This window comes from Aythya fuligula, chromosome 2 (genome assembly GCF_009819795.1).
Source record: "Aythya fuligula isolate bAytFul2 chromosome 2, bAytFul2.pri, whole genome shotgun sequence".
Taxonomy (NCBI): domain Eukaryota; kingdom Metazoa; phylum Chordata; class Aves; order Anseriformes; family Anatidae; genus Aythya; species Aythya fuligula.
In genome coordinates this window covers 59,407,946-59,430,319 of record NC_045560.1, presented here as the reverse complement: position 1 = coordinate 59,430,319, position 22,374 = coordinate 59,407,946, and the positions used below count along the sequence as shown (strand labels likewise).

General features: G+C 34.7%; 1 protein-coding gene across 3 annotated transcripts in view; it reads left to right on the top strand.

Annotated features, from left to right (window-relative positions):
- The window catches only part of SUGCT (succinyl-CoA:glutarate-CoA transferase), a 326,609-nt gene that overhangs the window by 135,296 nt on the left and 168,939 nt on the right, over positions 1 to 22,374 (top strand). For all 3 annotated transcript variants that reach the window (XM_032183117.1, XM_032183115.1, XM_032183118.1), the window contains one exon: positions 8,815 to 8,917. In XM_032183117.1, the coding sequence (XP_032039008.1) occupies positions 8,815 to 8,917 (103 nt within the window). The remainder of the gene's footprint in view (positions 1 to 8,814; positions 8,918 to 22,374) is intronic.

Sequence of the window (22,374 nt, the reverse complement as noted above, 5' to 3'; positions counted from 1 at the left end):
ATGAGCAATCCTGTTTGCTGTGCCAGGCTGAGAAGTAAAAAGGAGGTAAAATTTGCATGTATATATAGGAATCTGGTGATCTCTACGGCAGATACGTGGTACTCTTTGCTGTTGCTTGCATATATCACTGCTATTGCACAGTGAGCATATGCTTACTTTCTTTACAAGCTCATGTTCTTACAGTCTCGTTGAGCCGCGATCTCACCAGAGCTTACACTTGGCTTCCACTGACCTATATAACCTGTCTCCTTCCTCCTCTCTCTTTTAAACTGCTTCCAGAGGTATGAGTTACCTTTTTGTTTCCTTTATTTCTTAATTTTCAAAAAGGACTAACTGCAATTCATGTCTAACTCCTGAGCGCTTAGTAAGTGTAGCAAGGAGAATTCTTGTCCTCCTCATCTAAAGGAAAAAAAGATCCCCCAGGTTTTATTTAGGAATAGAGGGAGATGTTTAGCCCTACTCAAAGGGTCAGAAAGTCCCAGAAGTCCTGAGCATTTAATTTGCTGCATGTGTAGAGCTCAAAAATTTTAAAAACATCTGAACACTGAATACCAAGGAGACAGTTGATGCCTTTCATTTGCTAAGGTAAATGTTAAGCAAGAGAAATTCTTTAGCCACAGTTTGATTCTGGAAGTGTGCACAAAGGAAACATTGGTACAATCAGTCAATGTTAAGGAATGCTATTTTTTAAAAGAAGGCTGTGTCTTGGGAATTCTTGGCTCAAATGGCCTCTGATTTAGATCAGTAATTCTACTCACCACCTGCAGTAACTGTGCCAGATTTCAAGGCAGTTAGATAAGCATGGGGATTATATAGCACTTAGAAGAAATTGACCTTTAAATAGAAGACTTTTCAGAAAGGTGTGAAATGACCTATTCATCACAGTCGGATGTCCTGAGTTGAGTGAGAATACAAGATGGAGATGAATATTATTTGAGACATAAATGTAGCTTGAAACAACAGCTCTGAGAGGTGTGAATTGCTCCATTCATTTCAGAAGGAATTTTCTCATCCTTCACTCCCAAGAGATCTGAAGAGGGAAGCACATCTGTCCTCAGCTCTTCATCGCAGCCTCACCTTGCTGCCTGCTTCCATCATCTCAACTCCCTCCATAGAGAACACATAAAAGAAAGAAAGCGAGAGCAGGTAGGGGGAATAAATTCACATATCCATAAAGACAATCAGATCTCAATAAAAGGAATTGGAAGGCTGACCACTCTAGCATGGTAAGCATATTCTGAAATATCCAGCTCACACTGAGATAAGGAGAAGGAATTACAGAAACCAATCCCAGACATTTTGAGAGGGGGAGTGTTTTCAGTTCCCATCTTATGTGGGGAAGGAAGTGCAATGCTGCAAGGAACACTGGGTAATAAAGATATTTACCTGGAAGAAGAATATAGGCCTATGGGGTATTTTGTATTTGCTTTGCTACTGGTGCTGTTATTCTTTTCCCATCTCTGTTCCTCTTCCTGCTGTGCCTTTTGTTTTCCTGTCCCCATCTTCCTTCTCCACTTCCCACTACTTATTTCTTCCTCTACTGCCCATGTTTGCACATCTACTGCATCTGCTTTACAAACAAACAAACGAAAAAAAAAATGTTTCAGTGCCTTCTGTATCTTCCTCTTTATTTAGGTGACATTTTCCCCAAGTGACAGGAAAGCAGAACTCTGACAAAAATGAATTGCCCTTGGATGTGCTCCAAGAATCAAATTTGAAATGACCCTACCTGGGTGGAGGTCAGGTTCAATGGCTACTACAGAGGCCCCTGAGACTCCTTGCTCATGTGAGAGCTGACAGACTACAGAGCATTTGTTTTTTTATGTTTCCAATGGAGACCTCTGGTTTGTGAGTTAGATGTACATCCATCCAAGAGAACCAAATTTTAATTGTTGCTCCCTTCCACTTTTACCTCTGTTTCCTCTGGAAAAGAATAGTGCTAGGCACAATATGGATTATTTTGTGTATATAGAGATAGATACATATGCTAAGACATACGTATGTAGCATGTGCTATAATTTGAAATGCATCTGTGCAAAATCTGTTATAATGCCAGTTTTAAGAGAAGCTGTTTTGAGGAAGGGAGCTTAATCTGTTGACCTTCTTCCAATTACTCCAGAATTTGAACATTAATCCTACCCTGCACCTCAGTAATGTAGACACATTTTAAAACAGTGCACCTAAATGTGTAGCCCAGAGTACTTAGGGAAATTAACCTATAAGTAGAGCAGGGTCTGTGGGGTTGTATGAGTGCAAGGGGGAAGGGGAATAGCAGGCATTCCCTCAGACTTTAAAGTGAAGCAGCTAACATAATGAAGAACACAAATTCATCATGATTAGTACTCCTGCAGCTACAGCTAAATGAATCCACACTGTCTAGAGAGCTAAATTATTGTAGATTTAGAAGTATTAAGGCTGGAAACAGTTCAGAGTCCTATTCCTAGCACTTATATTTAAAAAACCTTATTCTTGACTGTGCACCACAGCTGCATGTTGTGCATATGAGTGTGAGGGGAAAAGGAATGAGCAGGAAGGAAACACAGAGGAACCTGATCCCCAGTTAATGAGACCTTGCTAAATTGTTTCCACCTAGTAACAGAAGAGGAGGGAAAGCTATTGCAAAATGTTTAATTTGCCTGATGAGGAGCACTGTTAAACTTACATTTATTGAGTGTCTATAAACTAGTCTTTGTAAACCCCCTTCCCTACTACCACCCTTTCTTTTATAAAACCAAGAGTGCAAGAGACTGGAGACTGCAGCCATTGCTGATAACATTACAGGAATGGGCATCTGATTGCCTACTCCTTCAGCAAGACAGGTGTCAGCTGTCTGAAAGATGATTGAATTCAGTTTAGCACAGCTGATGACGTTTCATTTCCCTAATCATATACCTCACCATCGGCACAAAGATGGTTGAGCTGCATGAGCACCAGCTGACATGGTTTGTTTTAAAATGCTTTGTAAATCAGTATTATTTTCACATTGACTTTTATGTGTTGAAACAAGAGAGATCAAAAATATCTTAAACCTCTTGTTTTTGGAGCAGGTAAGCTAATGTGTATTTTCTTGTTCTTATTTTTCTCACTATTTAATAAGCCTCTAAGTATTTTCTTACATAACTGTGAAACTTGAGATCCTTTCTCTAAAAGAATTTGCTGACTTTTTTTTTTTTTTTTTTCATTTTATTTGTTTTTATGCCACACATTACTAGCTACAAGGATGCTGAAATCAAGGGAAATCTTTTCATTGGTTTTTCAATGAAACTTTATGTGACACATATCTTTACTTCCTCTGAACAGTTAAAAGTACAACAACAAAATCTATTTAATTTTCCATTTTTTTTTCTCTCTGTGTTTTCACTGATGTATGTTTTCCAGTTGATTTCCACTTCCTTTGTCTTAACTACCAATGTTGCAGTTCTTTCTCCCCTTGAGAAAAGGAGAGGAAGGCTTGGGGAAAGGAGTTAATTTCTAACATGCATAGTTTAACATCTGAATCCAAAACAAATAATTCTGGAACATTCTGGATTTTGCTACTCAGGAATTGGGAGAAACATATAATACGGATATATTTTCCTCTCTCTGGAATCCATTCTTTAAAAATCATGGATGGCTTTAAAACAGGTTGCAAAGCATCAAAATGGAACACAAATGTGCATTCATTTACATATGTACAGACTGTACATTCTACAGCACAAATCCTCCACATAAAAGTAAGGTTTTATTAATATTTGTATTATAAACGGGTAACATTGTTGCAGGTAGGCAGAAATTTAATACAATTTCCAAGGTGGATTTGTGGTACCTACGTGTATATTGACAATACTTTGTGGCTATCACTTACAATCTACTGTATGTGACATCTAAAGTAGCTAACATATTCATCAGCAAAACATGTCAGTACAATCATGTTGATCCCCAGGTATTTTAACTGTCTGTAATGGTTTGCTGAGTGATTAATTTGTAACTGAGAAGAGACTAATTAGACCCTAACACAGAGATGCTTACCAATTATTGATTAAATACTATATTATTCATTTCAAAAGCTGTAATGGTATATTTATGGTATACTAGGGAATAATGACCTGTTTTTTGAATTTTCAAAGTATTTTTTCATATGATTTATGTTTTGTACAGTGTCCTCTGCAGATGCTACTGTTAGAAACTGCACAAACTATTTTACTGAATTAATGACCTCTAGAGGGATGATTAATAGTGAAGAGAGAAAATGGTGTAGATATTTGAAAGTTAATAGACTGTTGATAGAACAAAGGATAACACAAAAATAATAATGCAAACTCCAGTCATGTTACAGAACACAAGAATGCTTGTGAACTTTGAGTGCAGAGAGGGTTTATGTGATTGGTGGTGGTTTTTAAACATATAGTCAAACAAACAAACAAAAACAAAAAACAAACAAACAAAAAAGCGGAATCCTAGTTCGATTGCTCCAGTGTCTCCATTTGTTTCAAATTACTACTATAAATTAATAGCCATATGCTTCATACAGAAAAGAGCAACATTTTGCTTCGATAGTTCTTCTAAACATACTTTGTGTGGAATTAGATGGCTTCATCCATTAGAGAAGTGTGAGAGGATGCACTTCCACAGTGCACTGACTGTATGTTTCCTAGAAAGCATGGAAAATGGGGCATATCTGAAGAACGCGCACAGTGGATTAATGCTTGCTTTATAGATCTTTATTTTGTTGAACACTGTAATCCATAACCAGAAAAGGCCTCAGAAACAGAATGACATTTTTTTGATATTGTATGTAAGATCTATTGTGACAGCTCATAGCCAGTACATGTTTGACAAGAACTGATACATTGCAGATAAGTCTTCCATCTATGAGATGGGAAGATAACCACCTTTGCATAGCAGTTTTGTGGAGCACGCTAAGACTAACAATGTAATTATTTTCATAGTGTTCTCTGTGATTAGCTTTGTTCTGTACTCCGTGTACTCCACTTATTTCTTCTCAACCCTCGAGTTTACCATGTGTTGTGCAGGTACAGCCTTCCCGTTACCTACCTTATCTCTTGTCCTTGTGTTCGGAAATGTCATGTGTTTCTCTGCCTGCCTGGATTGATCAACTGAAAAAGATTCCTTATTCTTTAAAATAAACAAAGTTTACACAAATAATTAACAAGAAATTGACTATGTTATTTTATCCAAGTTGTGAGTGTCAAGCACTTTTTTTTTTTTTAATGTTCCATTCTCTCATTCTTAGAGCTAAGGAAATGCAGTTTTAGAAATTACAATTTAAAATAAAAGAAGATATTGTATACATAAATCTTATAGTGTTCACACGTTATTATTTTATATTTAAAGGAATGCTACCAATGTAAATTAAAATGAAATCAAAGTTTGGTTGCAGTAGAAACAAGTTTTCTAATAGAAATTGGAAGTGACTTCATGATGATATTCAAAATTAGATTGCTTCCAGGAACCTCAAGCTGAAAACTTGCTTATTTGAATGGTGATAAATCTTACTTGTTTGGAAGGGTTGTGTTAGCATCCAGAAGTTATATGTTCTTCAAAGTCACTATTGCAAATTATGTGAAGATCACATTGTTTCTTTTTTTTTTTTTTTTCTGAGTTTGCAGCAAAAATGATTTATGAGTTTCACTAGCAAATATGCTATAATAGCAAATACATTATTAGTAAGCTGAAGAGGCTTTAGGTCTTGTTTTCCCAGAAACAAAACTACACTTTCGGTTAGTGTAAGGAAAAAAGATGCGAGTCCTTTCTGTTTTATGGATACATCTTGGTTTTTTAAAGGCTAATTCTTAGGTGGTGGTGTAATGTTTTCTGGATTATTTTACTGAGTGGGTAATTTAAATCTAGAGTTCTTTGTTTAATATTGCCTGCTAAATTAGGAATTAGAATTTTTAGGAAAATAAAATTTAGTTGTATTTCTTCTCAGGAAGTAGCATTTCAATTTTCAACCCATGATACATTTTCTGTTCTTATAGCATTTTTAAGGCCTAGAATATCCTTACAGTTAAATGTTGCAGAATCTAATGCCTTATTTCAGGATCATAACTTTGTTAGCTTCCCAAGCGCTGTGGAATTTAGTGGAGAGGAGGTTTAGAGTACTGCCTAAAATACAAATAAGGCATCATGGGGGCTGCTACCTCTTTTAGTGAGGCACAGTTTAGTATATGCTTTACAGTAAAGGTCCTAGGTGTATTCTCAATCAGAGTATGTTCCCTTTTTTCAGGTCTTTTTAGAATGAGCATGCATTCAAGTATCATACTACAGACTAACAGAATAAAAAATAAATTCTTTTGAACTTCTAAAATACTAGTAATAATTGTAGACAGCTAAACTACAGACTAAAAATGATTGCAAAGACAAATCACAGTTTAAATGGCATTTATTTGATATCTAAAATGCTCCATCTGTTATAGATGTAAAAGGGATTCATCTGGAAATACAAGAAGCTTTAGTTCTGCAGTGTGAATCCCATGGTTGAGCTCTCTTGCAGCCACTCAATATCATTGAGGCTCTGTGGACAGATAAAGATTCACATGCAACTATCATGCCTCAGAACTCAGATACTGTACAATCTTGGATGTTATAGCCCTAGCTTAAGTTAGGAAGATGGACAGTTTGTTAGCCTAGTGCATATTTCTGTCAGGGCTTTTATACATGTATATAAGAAAATATATTTTCCCACTGAAAGGCAGCAGATGACGTTGTAAATCTTTTAGTTTAGAAAAGGAAATTGTGTACCAAGTAGGGAAATATAAAATGCAATATCAAAGCACAGAATGTTTTAAAATATTTTAAAAACAGAATGTTTTAAAACAGGATAAAGATTATCTAGGCCTCATAATTTCCTGCTGATTGAAATTCTCTCCTGAAAATGAAAATCTCTATCTTCTACTTCTCTTGGAAGTTTAAGTTGTTATCAATTTCTTATACTTGATATTAGTTGTCATCAGTTTCCTATACTTGATATTTTGGAGTACTGAGCATGATATCAATGGACATCTAGTAAACTAAACATCAGCACTTTGCTAGGAGGAATTTGTATTGATTTGTATAAATGTTATTAAAATTATAGTTAGATGAGTGATAAATGAAGGTTAGTAAAATAAATAAAAATTTAAGTTTGTGTAGCTGTTATCAGAAAGGTATGAACTTGGGCATTTTTTTATCTGTGTCTTGTATTAGATTTTGAAGCAGCGTTTCTTCTCTTAGAACTGTATAACAGATATTTCAATATATAAATTACAAGTGAATGAACAAAATAGTTACAAACTGTTGCTCTCAAAATCTCAGTAATGGGCCCTTACTGACAGTGGTGATGTTCTGTTTTCTTTTTAAACAGTTTGTTTTAACAATATGCTCTCAACCACCCCTTTTTACTACAAATAAAGGTATCTATTCTACATGAGATTTGAGTCAAGAGTTTTAATTTCAAGAGAAAACGACGTGTGCTTTCTTTGGGATGGTGAATGTGGGATTTCACAACTTTGAATGAATTTAAAGATTTTAGGAATTCTCTCCAACCACAAATTAAATAAATTAATAAGTAAGACTAAGACTTTTTTTTTTTTTTTGTCTATTAAATAGTAAGGAAAAATCTAAGCAGAAGCTAAAATTTCAGAAGCTTATGTACCACATAGAGCTCTTGCAAAACAGGCACTTCACTGTACATTCAGTCACTCATAATAAGAAAGGGTGTATATACAGAATATTATTAAAATTTACTATGACACCATGAAATTGCATAATGATTATGTAAATATAGATAACTGACAATATAGCTGAAAAGACTTCATTTTCAAAATATTTAAATTCCAAAATATTTTTTTTAAATGAGAATTTTATGAACTTTAAAAAAAAAAAAAAAGTACAAAGCACAAAATATGTCAGGATTTGTGTTACCAATCATTCTAGGGAATGATTGTGGATAATACAAATATGAGAATTATGTTCATTTCTTAGTGTTGTCTTCAACGACATGATTATTTTAGAGTTCTCTTATAAATACATTATCTTTTGTTAGAAGTTAGAAAGCTGTGGAGGTTGGGGGGGTCAGAAAAAGTAGTAGCTGAAAAACACCTTTTTATTTATTTGTGGAAGCGAGGGGACTGAGTGGTCCATGAATTAAGGAGCCTTTCAGGAAGGAAGTGCTTCAGATAACAGCAAAAATTCAGCACAGCCTTCTGTAAAGGACAAGAAGCTCTGCATTCACCAGCATAGGCACAGTTTATATCTGCTGAACTGGATGTCCTTATATAGATTATACAATCAAACAACAAATAAATATGTAGTTAATATTGTTATCTGACCAAAAAATGTGTCTGTTAATCCTGACACGTTTTAGGTGTAATGGAAGAAAAACACTGTGGTACTATAAAATCATCTTTTAGTGAGCAGCGTTGCATGTTAGACTCATACCCACATTTTATATATATATATATATATATATTTCCTGTTTTTAAATATGCACATAAAAGAAAACAAATGTCAAGCACATTAGTGTAATTAAGGACTGGAGGAAAATCATTGATCCTTTTTTGAAACTGCTGATAAATTTAGCTTTACATCATTGCTGGATTTCTTCAGATGATCAGATAGAAATAGAAGTCAGCTTAGCTAAGTTCTTTCCCCTGTGGCTTTGCTTTTTGTGTTTCTGAGGAACACGTGTAGTACATTTTCGTTATGTTATTGACTGCCTGGGAAGAAATCAATGGGGAAGGGTATGGAAGCACTGAGAGAGGGAGGAGAGTTGCTATACTTTTTTTTCAAAATCTGAAGCACTGAGATGAAACCACATGCTTCTTATATTCTTAGGTTTTCAGAAAAAACAACAAGCAAGTGGTTGCGGCTCTTTGAAGGTAGTGGAGTTCCATATGGTCCAATCAACAATATGCAGCAGGTATTCTCGGATCCACAGGTTGGTTCTTGCCCAGTATTTTCTATACTTTTACTAGTGTTTTACAACTGCTGAATAATGATCACTTTTCCTGCCACTCTAACCAGATTTCAGCTTCTTTAAAATGGGACTTGAGAATTATATGGGGGGTTGAGTTTAAGGCCGATAATACCGCATAAGTAGAAGTAAATATAGATCCCTAAATGAGTTATGTGCTTGGGAACATAGACTTCGCCATGATGCCTTAAACTGTAGGTGTTCTATGTCTTGTATGCAGTCTATCTTTCAAAAATGGCTGGTAAAGGAAGGAAATAAACTCTAATAGATTCATAATATCAGTCTATCATATATACATGCAAGTAACTTTCTTGCTGTCCACAAGCAACCAGTTTTCTGTACGGAGTACAGATGACCATAATTTAGAGTTTTGGAGGGGAAAAAAAAAAATATATGTATATCTTCATATTCACTGATCCCTTCCCTTCTCTTCACACTGTGGATTATTATTAGTTTAAAGGGCCTAACACAAACTCAACTATACTGTCCTGAATGGTGTAATAGTCTTTACAGTTCTTCTATATTGCAGTGAATCTTAAAATTAAATTTCTACTAATGGAAATAACAAGAGAACTAATTGGCATGAGAAGTGGGTGGAAGGAACCAGTCTTTTGTGTGTCCTCATCCAAAAAAGAAGTGTTTGTCAGGAGTGCAAATACAAATGTTGTCCTGGGGGGGGGGGGGAAACAACACAAAAACATGCAAATCAATCTTCATCATAAGGGAATAAGTTTACTATAAATGGTTGTTATAAATATGTTTACTGTACTTTTAGAACTGTAAGAGAACATTTGTAAGGCTACCACAAGGACAGAAATTTCTTTCACAGATAAATGTGCTCTTTTTCCTTAAAATGATGTAGTACCATGCTGTAGAGTATGCGTGGGCCAAATTTTTCACTTCATGATTTTCACAGGGATTATGGTTGAGCTTTGAAGAATGTACAGCAATGTCTTTATTTTATTCTGAACTTAGTTGACTTGGCTGTGCTTGGGACAACGTTAAAAAAAAAAAGTCTTTTTTTTTTTTTTTTTTTGATGCTGCATCAAGTATTAAAAAGTCAATTGCCCTGTAAGACTGCTTTTAAAAGGTCATATGTTGTGGCATGTCTGCTACCTTCCAAATTGAAAAAAAGATTAATGTGGTTACCTTGTTCTTAGAGTTCATCTAAATATTAAATAACCTGTCAGAGTTAACCTGTCCATGAAAGGTATCACAGTGCTTTCCAATAGTGGCAGGTTTTTCATTTTTTTTTTCCCCATTAAGAGTCATACTGATTTTTGTTTGTATGTTTTTCTTTTCTCCTTATGAAACTACTTTAAAAAGTCTCTTCTATGCTCTTCTTTGAAATAAATGGCACTCAGTGACCATGTTTTTATTAGTGTTGGAAATGAAATGTCAGTATTTCTGGTAATGTCCGATGTTATACTTAGGTTTAATTTCTGATGCTGCCTACCTCCTAAAGCATTCTCTCACAATTCTTTTTCTGTTCAATTGTGTGTGTGTGGGAGAGAGTCTATCCAGTCCTTTCCTCTTCTTTCTCAAAATATGAAGCCTTGTTGACACTCTAAGGTATTGCTCTTATATTTACATCACTTCACATAAAGTTAAGCCCCCAACTCCATCTTTACATATCTAAGAGGCTATCCAGGAGATGAGCAATTTGGAATAGCATACTCAGTTTCTTCAGCGCAGTTTGCTATCTTCTTGAATTTTTATTTTGGTAGTGACCACTTCAGACCTTCACAGGACTCATTGACCTGTACTTTGGATTCAGATACTTAGGGCCAGTTCAAGCAAAGATTTTCACCTTCATATTTGTTCTGAACTACAGCTTTTTCTATTGTACCTTGTCCAGTCTGCCTTCACTTGCTCATCCTTTTGCTGCTGTGTAGACAGCACGCATCTGGGATAAACACACATACTTGTGCATAGCTTTGCTCTTTCATAACCTAGTCTGTAATTTTGGTTTCTGAAGCCTCAGAAAGCATGAGAGTGCCCTGGGACAATGTACAGACTAAGGAGAAATCTATCTCAACACCTGAGGATCTGGAATCCAAGAATCTTCTCACTCTGAAGTCCCAGTCATGTAAAGGAAGAAACAGCACACACCAAAAAGAACATGCTGTAATCACAACAAGAAAAATCTTAAGTGTAAAGCTCAGTCATTAAATATGGGGATGTAATAATTCTCTACAACACTCCCGTTATAATGTGGGGTTTCTTCTTGTTTGTTTTTACCAGGCTCTATTTAGATCAGAAAATGCATTTCTAAGAAAGTTGCCACTTAGCTTGTGAGTAATAGCTTTACTTAATAATACTATATAGCAACAAGTATAAATACTTACACTAAACCTGGTGATACATCAGTATAGGCAAACTTCAATCTACTGCTAACAGATGGTGCTTAGATTTTGTTGATTTCTTCCATTTTAAGTGTTATCAGCAGAACTGGATCTGAACACAACGCCATTTTTTATTTTATTGCCATTATCTTCCTAATCTATAGATCTGAATACCCGTAAGGTAGATGTCTTTCATTATAAATGCAGTCTTGCACCATTGGTTACCAAGGTGTGCTATGCGCATGTCAACAGTCTTCAAAGCACATGCCAGCTCAGCTGTTAGCAGTGCTTCAAAGGATGAAATGAGCTGTTAGCAGCCAAAGACAGAAGTCCTTGGAACTGTTGGAATAATACAAAGGAGTAACAGAAGTACATGCAAGTCTGAGGAGATAGGAAAGACCAGCTAAAAGAGGTGACTAAAATGGTCTAACGGAACTTAATCACCTACAGGTGGGTCGTGTTTTCAAATTTTATTTTAACTAAAAGGACTTCAGAACCCTGAAGGCCAAGAGGGGTTTGTATAACTGCTTCTATAAACTGAGATAAAACAACACATTTTTTGGTCCCAGCACACATTGTTAATATCATTAGCAGTTTCAATCATACTCCAAGTGAACTGCCAAAAACCATGGATTTTTTAATTTTTCACTAAGCTGGAGTGCCAGCTGATACTGTTTTTTCCATGAATGGAGTAAAATGTCCACTTTTCCCACCGATTATAATCTTTTATTCATTTGTGAAGCTAAAATGGATACCACAGGCTAAGTGCTGCAAAGTAAATCAGTCTGTGGATAGGAGTACAAGCTTAGATGTGTGCTTGTGCATGGATAGTTAAAAGGGCTGAGAGAAAGATAAGCAGATTTTGTAGTAGAGGAGACCTCTTTTTTAAAAACAAGAGGGAGGAAATAATGTTTGTAAAAGTTCTTATGAACTCTAAATAGTACAGTATAGACTATTTTCATGAAACTTTTTATAGTCATACTTCTTCAAGCTATTTTTTAAAAATATGTTCTTTTAACCAGGCCAAGATAGTACAAAACATTAAAGGAATTCTTAAAACGTTTTAAAAACTTACTAGTGACCTCAGTATGGTCCTATTTAGCATACCCTGGGGAACATGTGTATGAAATACAGTGTGGTTTGAGGTTTTCCAAACAAAACAAACTTAAAAGAGAATACAATTTTTAAGAGAAACTATTCAAATTCTCCCAAAAGATAAAACAAAACAAAAACAGGTACGTGCTGTACTGCAGCTAACTATGAAAGAACAAAGATCTTTGCTGGTTAAGCAAGGCAAATAAATGCTTTTCTGTTGTTGTTGTTTTGTTTCCTGTAAAGCGTTATCCTCCCTTTTTCTTGCAACGTATTTTTTTTTTTTCAGTCCTTATACAATGTCATTACTTCAAGTGACTGACATGTATAAGAAGTAACAGAGCAACCCAAGAATATTATAAGTAGTTTGTTAGCTAATGTTTTACCAGACTAAATCAGTGCGTGTTGATGAATATTACTATATCAATGCTGCTTTGCCAAAAATAAAAATGAGCCATGCAGTGGTACTTTTTTCCTCTTTTCAAAGCAGTTACAGTCATACCACACAAGTTGAGTACATCAGGTGTAAGACATCACCCTGATGCATCACTTCTGAGAAATATGGGGAGGGAAATATCGGAGCTGAAATATCACAGCTGGCCCTGATTTCAGCTCCTGCCAAACACCTGCAGACTCTAAAAGGATACCAAAACAAAACTCCACCCTGTGGCAAGAGGCCATCCCTTAACAACTCTTCCCTGACTTTGCATCACTATAAAAATTAATTTAACATTTTTTACAGAAACCTTAGTTTTCCTGTCCCAGAAGACCATTACAGTGCCTTTAGCCATTTCTCTGAATATGCCTCAGGAAGAAAAAACAAAACAAAACAAAAAAAAACCTGACAAACTACCAGATAACTGAAGTACTGAAATATTTGATAGCTGGAATTTATCTGACATTTATTATTTGTGGAAACTTAGAAAACAGGTAGGTTTTTATTAACCTCTGGATCATCTCTTATTTTCGAAGTAATTTCAGAATGGCTTGAACACATTCTGGCAAAAATTTCATAGCATCTGTTAAAGTTTCTACAATCAATGTTGTGAACACATAGAACAGCAAAACATATAGTGATGTTTTTTTGTTTTGTTTTGTTTTTTTTTTTTTTTTTTTTTTTTTTTTGTAAGAATCCTATGCATGTCTGTTGATGGTTTTGTGATTGTTGCTTTTTGTTCCCCTTCATTCCCTCCCAAATATAGTGACAGATTTTATGGACCATGTCTTTAATTGTTATTCTTTGTTGAAAGAGACTTTTGTGGCCCACTGATGGCTGTCCCAAGTCAAATGAAATTATATTAATTTCCATAATACTGCAGGGATTTTTTTCTTTTTTTCATTTTACATACAGAGTTTTCTGCAACTGAAAGCAGTTGATGCAGGTCCGAGGTACTACAATGTGTCTGGAAGTAATTCCTAACAGACAAGAGAAAGAGAGGAATTAAATTTTACATGTGTCTATTAAGTACTAAAACTGGTTGGAAAAATTCTAATGGAATGTTTTTCTATTTAAAAATGCCAATTCATTGAAAGTGAAACATCCCCATGAAGGTGTCTACAATTAAATTCTGTCCTGAAACATAATTTGAGCTCTATTCCTGCTTGTTTTTGCTAAGTTGAAAGTGTGTACTGCCTGGCTTTGTCTTGGTGTTTCAAGCCAACTTTTTAACTTCAATTTTTAAATTTTATTCAAAAAAAAAAAAAAAAAAAAAAAAAAAAAACACAAAACAACCACCAAACCATAACCTGACCTTTAATTTTGTCAAAAGTAGTTCTTTTGTATCAAATTACAAATGTTTTTAGGCTTTTTGGTCTGTGTGAAGTTCAGGGAAGTTGATGCTGTTCTGAAGTGGAAAGCATTAAGGAATGGAATACAGTTTGAAGAACTGAAATGGAAAATCTAGTTCTAACACTTTGTAGTTTGTGATTCCCACATATGCACAATCATGCAGGCTTTTTATAAATTATGAGATTGATATCCAGATGTTACAAAAAAAGGGCTCAGAATGAGACATCACTTGTATTCTCGTGTGAGGAATATTGTAATAGAAGTGTTTAAATTTTGCCTGTGGTGAAATGTGGTCCATCGCTATGCCATATCTTTGTCTGGCCTGCTTGTTTTACAACAAATAGTAGAATGCTTATGGTGGAGACATCTTGAAATATGTTGGGTTTCTAAAGAAAAATATATGGTTATCTTTATATTAATGGTAGGCTTTGGTTTGTACATACATGTAATACACATCTATTGTTTAGGTAAGAAAGATAAAGAAGGAAGCTCAGCATTTTCTACTCTAAGATTTTATTTTCAGTTGCTTATAACTTTGCAGAATTTAATAATTTGATCTAAAATTTCCAGTGATAGTTGTCTGCCTACTCATGAACTGTATTTGGAAATATTTTAGATAAAATATTTTGAGAACAAGTTTACAGAAATCTGTAAACTTTATTTTATTTATTTATTTATTTTTGCTTAGAGCTCTTCTTCCCCTTCTTAGAGAACAAGTTAAGTAGTTCTTCCACAAAGTGGTTTGGACAGAAAGGTGACTGCAGTATCATGAATGAGCTTTTTTTGCTGCCCCCTTACCCCCCCACCCCCCTTTTTTTTTTTTTTTTTTTTTAAGGCTGTGGAAGAGATGCTGGCTATGAATAATGAGCAATGGAGTCCCTGGACAGTGCATGCAAAAGATGAGCTTTCACCTGTTACCATGTATTCTGGTCCTTTGTGTATTTTGTGAGCTGAAAGCTGTCAGATTTGCTTAAGACCCAAATGAGAAATTGTTTAAGTACAGTAGATAAAAGTTTTAGGCTTCATTTTTATAGAAGTTGAATGTCAGACAAGAATCTCTTCCTGCATCTGCCATACAGTTCACATATGATTTTGAGAAAGTCCTTTAAATCAAAGTGTTAAAAATTGCTCACTAATTATGTGCTGCTGCTTCTTATTATTTTGAGCATGTTCCTTGTGATACTGTATGCTACATATACAGTATTAATTGTTCTCATGGATCTGAATGAAACTGTTGAAAATATGTTTTTGTCACTTTAAAACATAATATTGTTGAAAAATCTAAAAATCCTAATGCAGCTGTTCTATCCTTAGGTTTCCCTGTACTATTCTCCCTTAGCCATGAAACTGGGACTCATCTAAAAGCAGTATTTTAAAGATGAAGTAGTTAGCTTCTAAGTAGTTAGCTTCTTAGTAGTTAGCTTCTAAGATGAGAGCACCAGAGAAATAACCCTGTGCGAAATTACTTGTGTGTGATTTGTGTGAGAAATATTGCAGTAAGGCGTGCAACTACACCTTACTTATGAGAAATAGAAATTCTTTTAAATACCATTTGCTTCACTGAAGGAGGAAAGAGCCTAACATGTCATCTGAGTATGAGCTTCAAGCTTGTCTTGTATTTTATTTTTCTGCGCTAGCAAGCAGATGATGCTCAATAGAAGCATTTTGAATGTTCTCTTCTAATTTCTTTTAAAATGTGTGTATATATGTGAATTGTATGTCTTATGCATGTGCAAATAGTATGAACTTCCATCAAGGTAAGAGTTGTACAAATATTTCTCAATAGTGGAAAAAAAAATCTCAAAATCATCTTATTAGTGGTCCATTCTCATTTAAAAAAAAAAAAAAAAAGGCTGTGCTTAAAAACATTTCAGTCAATGCCATTTAAAGGTAGGAAGGGTTACCTAGCCTTTTTGGGAACACCCTTCTAGAAGGAGATTGCAAAACTTGAACATGGCTTTTTGACGAAAGAGCAGAACAATATTTTTTTTTAAGCTTTAAAGTCTTTGTTAGGTCTCATGGTTAGGAATCCATAATATGTGTTACAGCCTTGCCACCAAAACTCCTTGGGTAGTTTCTGTCCCTGCAGGAGTTATGTGCTGGTTTCCTGATCTTGCTGGTCATTGATGTCAGTTGGTTTCAAAGAATCTGTACTTGGAACTTTGCTCTACTGGAGTATGGTCAGGATAGCGCCATCCATCCTTAGATGTATGTAGTTTAGTGTACTGAGCTAGGTAATGTGTAACTTCTTAGAAATCCCTTACAGAGCATGAACTTTCATTCATATAAGCTGTGTGAATTGAAGGTCAAAAGAGTTTTTAATTAAGCAAGTTATTGCATTTATCCAAAGTTTGATGACTATCAAGTCTGTTATGTGTTTGGGGCTGGGAGGAAATATCTCTATTTGTCTATTCCTTCAAGTCATGCAGCCTGAACAGAGAGTTTGTCTGCTGAAGGCCAAATGACTCAGTAAACTGTGTAGAAGCTTTCTTCATCTGAGCAGTTGCTGAACCATTGTTGGAAAATAGTGGCCGGTTAAGTATGGATCTTCTTTACTTTCCCTGTAGTCTGTAAATTGTATCTATATATTCTGTTGGTTTACTGAATAACAAGACCATAGATAGTCAAGCAAGAGATTTTATTTATTTATTTATTTATTTTTTACTTCAAAACATTTTATTTTTTTCTAAGTAGATGTCTGCTTACTTTGGAAAACATATAGTAGGGTCAATAATAAACACTGGTATTTCAGACTGAATTTTAGATGTGCTTCAAGTATATAACTGCTTCCAGCAAAGGGTTACTTTTTAAGCTTCTTATTGTATTTTTACATATTGAAAACTAATTGCTACCCTGTCTCTTTGGACTTCATATGAAGATAACCTGGATTTTTCTTTCTTTCTGAGAGACCGTGAAGGTTTTGTGATTGGTCTTGTTCACTTTCAAATAGATTGGTTTGTAATCAATATAACTAGCATGACACATCCTTGTAGTGCAAATTATGTTTTGTAGGCATAAAAATATCAGTGATATCTGGATAATAATTATTTGGTACCTTGTGCTTCTGTAGCTGCTTTGAGAGATTCTGATGATGATATTTGTATTCCAGCAAGGAAGAAAATAAAAAGGAATTGCAGAGACTAAACTGTGAAGATCAGGCTTTAGTTATCATTTGATCTTCAATTGCTTTCTCAGAGTGCTCAATTCAATTCAAAACCCTTATGGCTTGAGCTAAGCTTTTCCTGTCATCCTGAAATTATGAGATAATTATGAGATTTCCTCTTCTCATCAGCCTAAGTTTGTCTTGGAGACCCACTCATTTCAGAAAGTGTTTTTTTTTTTTTTTTTTTTAATTTTCTTTTTCCCTCCACCCTGCAGATAAGATACTGACATGTTCACTTTGCATTGTACTTGCACAGTAATATTAAAAAAATAAAAATACTGTTTTAGTTTTATGTTTCTTGCTGACAAGGAGGAATATTTGAGCCATGAAAAGGCAAGTATGTAGGCTGAGTAGGAGTGGATATTCTAAGACTTAGATTTCTAACCACCACAAAAAGACACTAATTAGTCAGGGAAGCTTTCTCTGTCATTGCTGTTTTCCTTCTCATCCCTGACTCGTTTTGTGTAGGTTTCTACGATGATTCAAGTAGACAGTTCATAAAGAAGCAGGCAATATTTCTTCACTGTGCATGGTTGCTGAGGCCAGGAGCATTATTACCATTGTTTTTAAGAACTCATCCTAAGCTTAAAACTGGCTACAGCATTTGGATGTCAACACTCTGAGCATCCAGCCACATGTTGAAACTTTCTCCACACAATTTCAATTGGCTACTTAGCAACAGTAGTATTTAATTATAACAGTTTAGATATTTGTTGTGTAAGTTGTATAATTTTGGAATATATGTTTTAGGGGTAAATCTTCTTTTGAATCACATATAAATCTTGACTAATATTTTTGGTGATCTTGGGTGCTCCTCAGAACTTTTAGTTCTGAAAAATAATCTAGGTATATTGTTACCTTAAAAAAAAAAAAAAAAAAAAAAAAGAAAAAAAAGAGTTCCAAGTCTTGATCAGGTTTACAAAAAGGCCTTTGGGATAACTCAATTGAATTTTAGTTGTCTAGAATGACACCTGAAATACATCATAGCTCACATGAGAGGAAAATGTATTTATATTCTTGTGCATGTGTGTAATGGCCTATTAAAATAAACATTCCTCTAAAGAAAGAGTCACCTCAATGTGAAAATAGTGCTTGAAGATGATTAATGATAGTACTAAATGTGGAGATCTTGAGTCACACATGAGGCGGACAGAGAGAACGATACTTTGGGAGTTTTGAGCCAAGTTTACGAATGGCATGAGAAAGTCACGAGGATAAATGGAGATGCCAAGCAGACAACATTTACACTGTGCATTCCAGTTTAATTTCTAAGAACAAGTGGTAAAAAGAGAGACTCTTTAGAAATCAAAACAAACAAAAATATAAGAACTGGAAGTTTGTCTCTATTATTTCAATATCCATGATATAAACATTGATGTTAAATCCCACATTACAATTTAAAGGCTACTTTTCCTTTTCTGACTAGCCTGAAGAATTGGGTATTTCCAAGATGATCCTTTGCAGCCTCTTAGAAACTTCTTAGCATGGTGACAAGTTAGCAAGGTGGCAGAAGGAAGGCAGTTCCATAAGACACCTTATAAGTCTTAGGTGTGAGAGTATTTCTTCTAGGTTCCAGACAATGTTCAGCTGAACCCCCATAATACAGTGAGATTAACCTGATGCTGAAATTAAACCTCTGCATAGGGTTTCTCAAGACAAAAGGGCACACGAGAACTCAACTGTAAAAGATGACTTTACTTCCTTGACGGTCTGGATGTGAACTACTCCAAAAGGATTTTAAGAAAACTTAGAACTATGGAAGACTTCTCCAATCTTCTAAAGCTAACCAACTCTTTGGTCAGAAAGATAGTTTGGACAACGAGCTTTAAAATTCAAGTGTATCATCTAAACTATTACTCTTTTTTAGCATCTCTATAGGGTAGTGGGCATACTTTCTTAACATACGATTCAGGAAAAATGGTAATTTCTGAAAACAAATTGACCAGAAGGATGGTTATTTTGATTAGAGAAAGGGTGCTTCTTTTAAAAAAAAAAAAAAAAAAAAAAAGACAATGAAAACAACAATACAAACCCACCAACCAAGCAAAAAGACTATAAAGTCATTGCCAAATGCTGATGAAGTGCTTGAAATAATTTATTTGCAATATTATATTTGAGAACAAGTATTCAAGAGGTGTATTTGTATGCACATACTGTGTCACTCAATATGCTTTAGATTATGCTCTCAAACTTCAGATTTTTTTGTACTTTTCTCCTTCTTGACTTCTATTTTCAGCTTTGTAATCAAGAACTGCACATGTTGGTTTTGAAAAATGTTTTAAAATTCCTCTCAAGCTGTCCATGCCCTTGGTCATAGAGTTGTGAGGTATATTGCTTCCTGCAGTTAATCCATGGTGAACACTAGGCATTGGAAATTGAGGCTGTCAAATATATGTGGGAGTTTCAAAAAGCAGGCTGTGTCTCCTACCAACCTCCACAGGTTTGAAGGTTGGTGTTCCCCCAAGCTCAACTTTGGAGAGAAGATTTTGCCAAATGTAGTCAGATGCTCCCCTGACATGGTGCAAGCAACTGAAGTGCCTTTCCCTTAATTCAAATCCAAAGTGGACAGGATCAGAAACACCATTTAGCATCTGCATATCTTATTTTTATTTCTACTACTGCATTTCCACAGGGTCACAAATGAGGGGAAGGAAGAGGTAGGTTTTCTCTTCCCTTGTTATGGTGAAGGCTATGCATTTATCTAAAACAGCTGAATTCTCTCTTCCAATCATCAAGATACAGACTTTGAATTTTAGAGAAACTTTTATGTTTAAATTCTGTAATAATGGATTTTGTGGAAAAAGCAACAACAAAAAATCCAAACACAAACCTTCTCCTGTTTCCATTTACCCATGAGAATTCATGAAATCAGAAGAGAATAGTACTTGCTGAGAACAGGAGTGTGCCCCCCCCCCAAAAAAAAAAAAAAAAAAATCCTGAATTTATGTTATGATACTCCCTTGCAATTAGGGGCTACTTTGTACAGGGAACTGGGAAGAAGCATTTTCTGAAGGGAGACAGCATCTTCCAGTTTCTGAAGTTATTATGATATTATTCTACTCAATTTTCTCGATGCTGTCAGCAGGTAAACCTGACTTCTTGTTTGTACCAGATTCATCAAACACATGGTTTTGATAAAGGAATCTGTTACATTGCACAGTTTATCATATAGGTTTGCCACCTTTAATGTATGTTTTCTCATAGGAATCAGCTATCTGTTGATGACTTTCTTCATCTGTTTTGGGCTATGTTATTTGTTCTAGTTAAGAACTGCAGTAGCAAATTATATATATATATGTTTATATATATATTTTTATTATGTCTCTTACTACTGAAAAGTACTAGCAGAAGAAAGGGAAGCTGGAAGCATGCAGTAAGCAGATACTTTAATGCTACTATGACATTGTTTTTCATCTTTATATGTTTTTCATGCTGATAATTCTTTATTTTTAACATTTTCCTTGTGAATATAACATTAAATGCATACAATGTGAATTTTCTGTATGTAGTATTTATGCATAAGTTATCCTGTTTCACAGTATTTACCAGTGGAAACTTAAGTTTGATGCAGTATTCTGTTACACATTATTCTCTACCCTAAACCAACATATTTGAAAGGAGAGAGAATTTGCAGGGCAATTCCTATTGATAGTAAGGACTTGCTGCATTTTTCAGTGTTAACTTCCTGGCCTGAGGATGTAAGAGCATGCCTTTAATAGGAATATGTACTTGAGGGTTTAGTAAGTCATGTGTTTTGAAACACAGAAGATATATCCTTAATACAGAATGATTTTTTTAAATTGCCTTTTTTCTGTCCTATGCTGTCAACTCCAGTAAATATGCTGCTATAACTAGCAGCAATTAATTTTTTTTTTTTTTTAAAGACATTCATTATCTCTGTGGTAAAATTTCAAAATGTTTGGAAATTTAAATAGCATACCTTTATGTCTTTTTCCTGTGAGCATGTCCTCAAAATCTAAAAAGATAAAATATTAGTCAAACTGCTATTCTAATTGAAATTAAAGGCACAGAAAAACCACTGCAATTGTTAATCAAGTAAGTATCTATCTCTATACCATATAACTAGCAGACTTATAAAAATAACAGCAAATTATAGGTTCCTTGTGAAATATTTGCTATTACAGAACACTCCTCTATCCAGTCATTTTTCTTATTTTAGAGTAAAATGCAAACATGTTCATTCTCACTGTATACATTTTACTTCACTTTTTATATGACTGATGGAAAATAAACATGAAACGAAAGCATGTGGAGATGGTTTATATCTTTACAAGTCATCAAGGAAAGGGTGCAGAAAGAAGTGTTAGTCATTTTACAATACAAAGCACTTTTTCAAGCTTCTTGGCTCGAATTCATTTAAGAAATTTTTTGTTTTGAACATACTAAATTGTGTGGCTATAAGCTTTCAGCTGCTTCAAAAGGAAAGACAGATGCACTTGTCATATTGTAGGTGTACTTTCTTTGAGATTATTGCACTTGCATTAGTTTAACCTGTGTCAAATCAAGAACCCAGTGCTGCTATTCTAGCTGTCTCTAGCTGACCATCTATATAATCTCAGAGGTCAGTAAATTGATGGGTGTGATTGCAACTCAGTACTTGTTTATGTATGAATAGAGTTTGTCTTCAGCTATGCCCTTGATTACAAATTAACACAAAATATTGTGATGCAAATGTTAAAAAGAAAAAGTATATTACAGACAAAGCAGTGTAACTGCTCTACTGATGGCTATGGAGTTGGTTTGTTAATTCACAGCATTTTTGCCTTTTTTTCTCTGATGTAGTAACCAGTATGTAGGACAGCCTTTGGGTGGGTAGACATATCCTTTGACATGAGTATTTTACACTAGATCACCAGTTCATTTATAGAGGTCACTATTTTTTTGGAGAGGGTGTGGTAAGCTTAGTGCTAATTACTCAGCCTTGACTACTCAGTAGGTGAAAACAGATAACTGAGAACTCAAAAATCTATTTTATGTTTTGAAAAATAAATGGCTGTGTTTTTTATTTTGT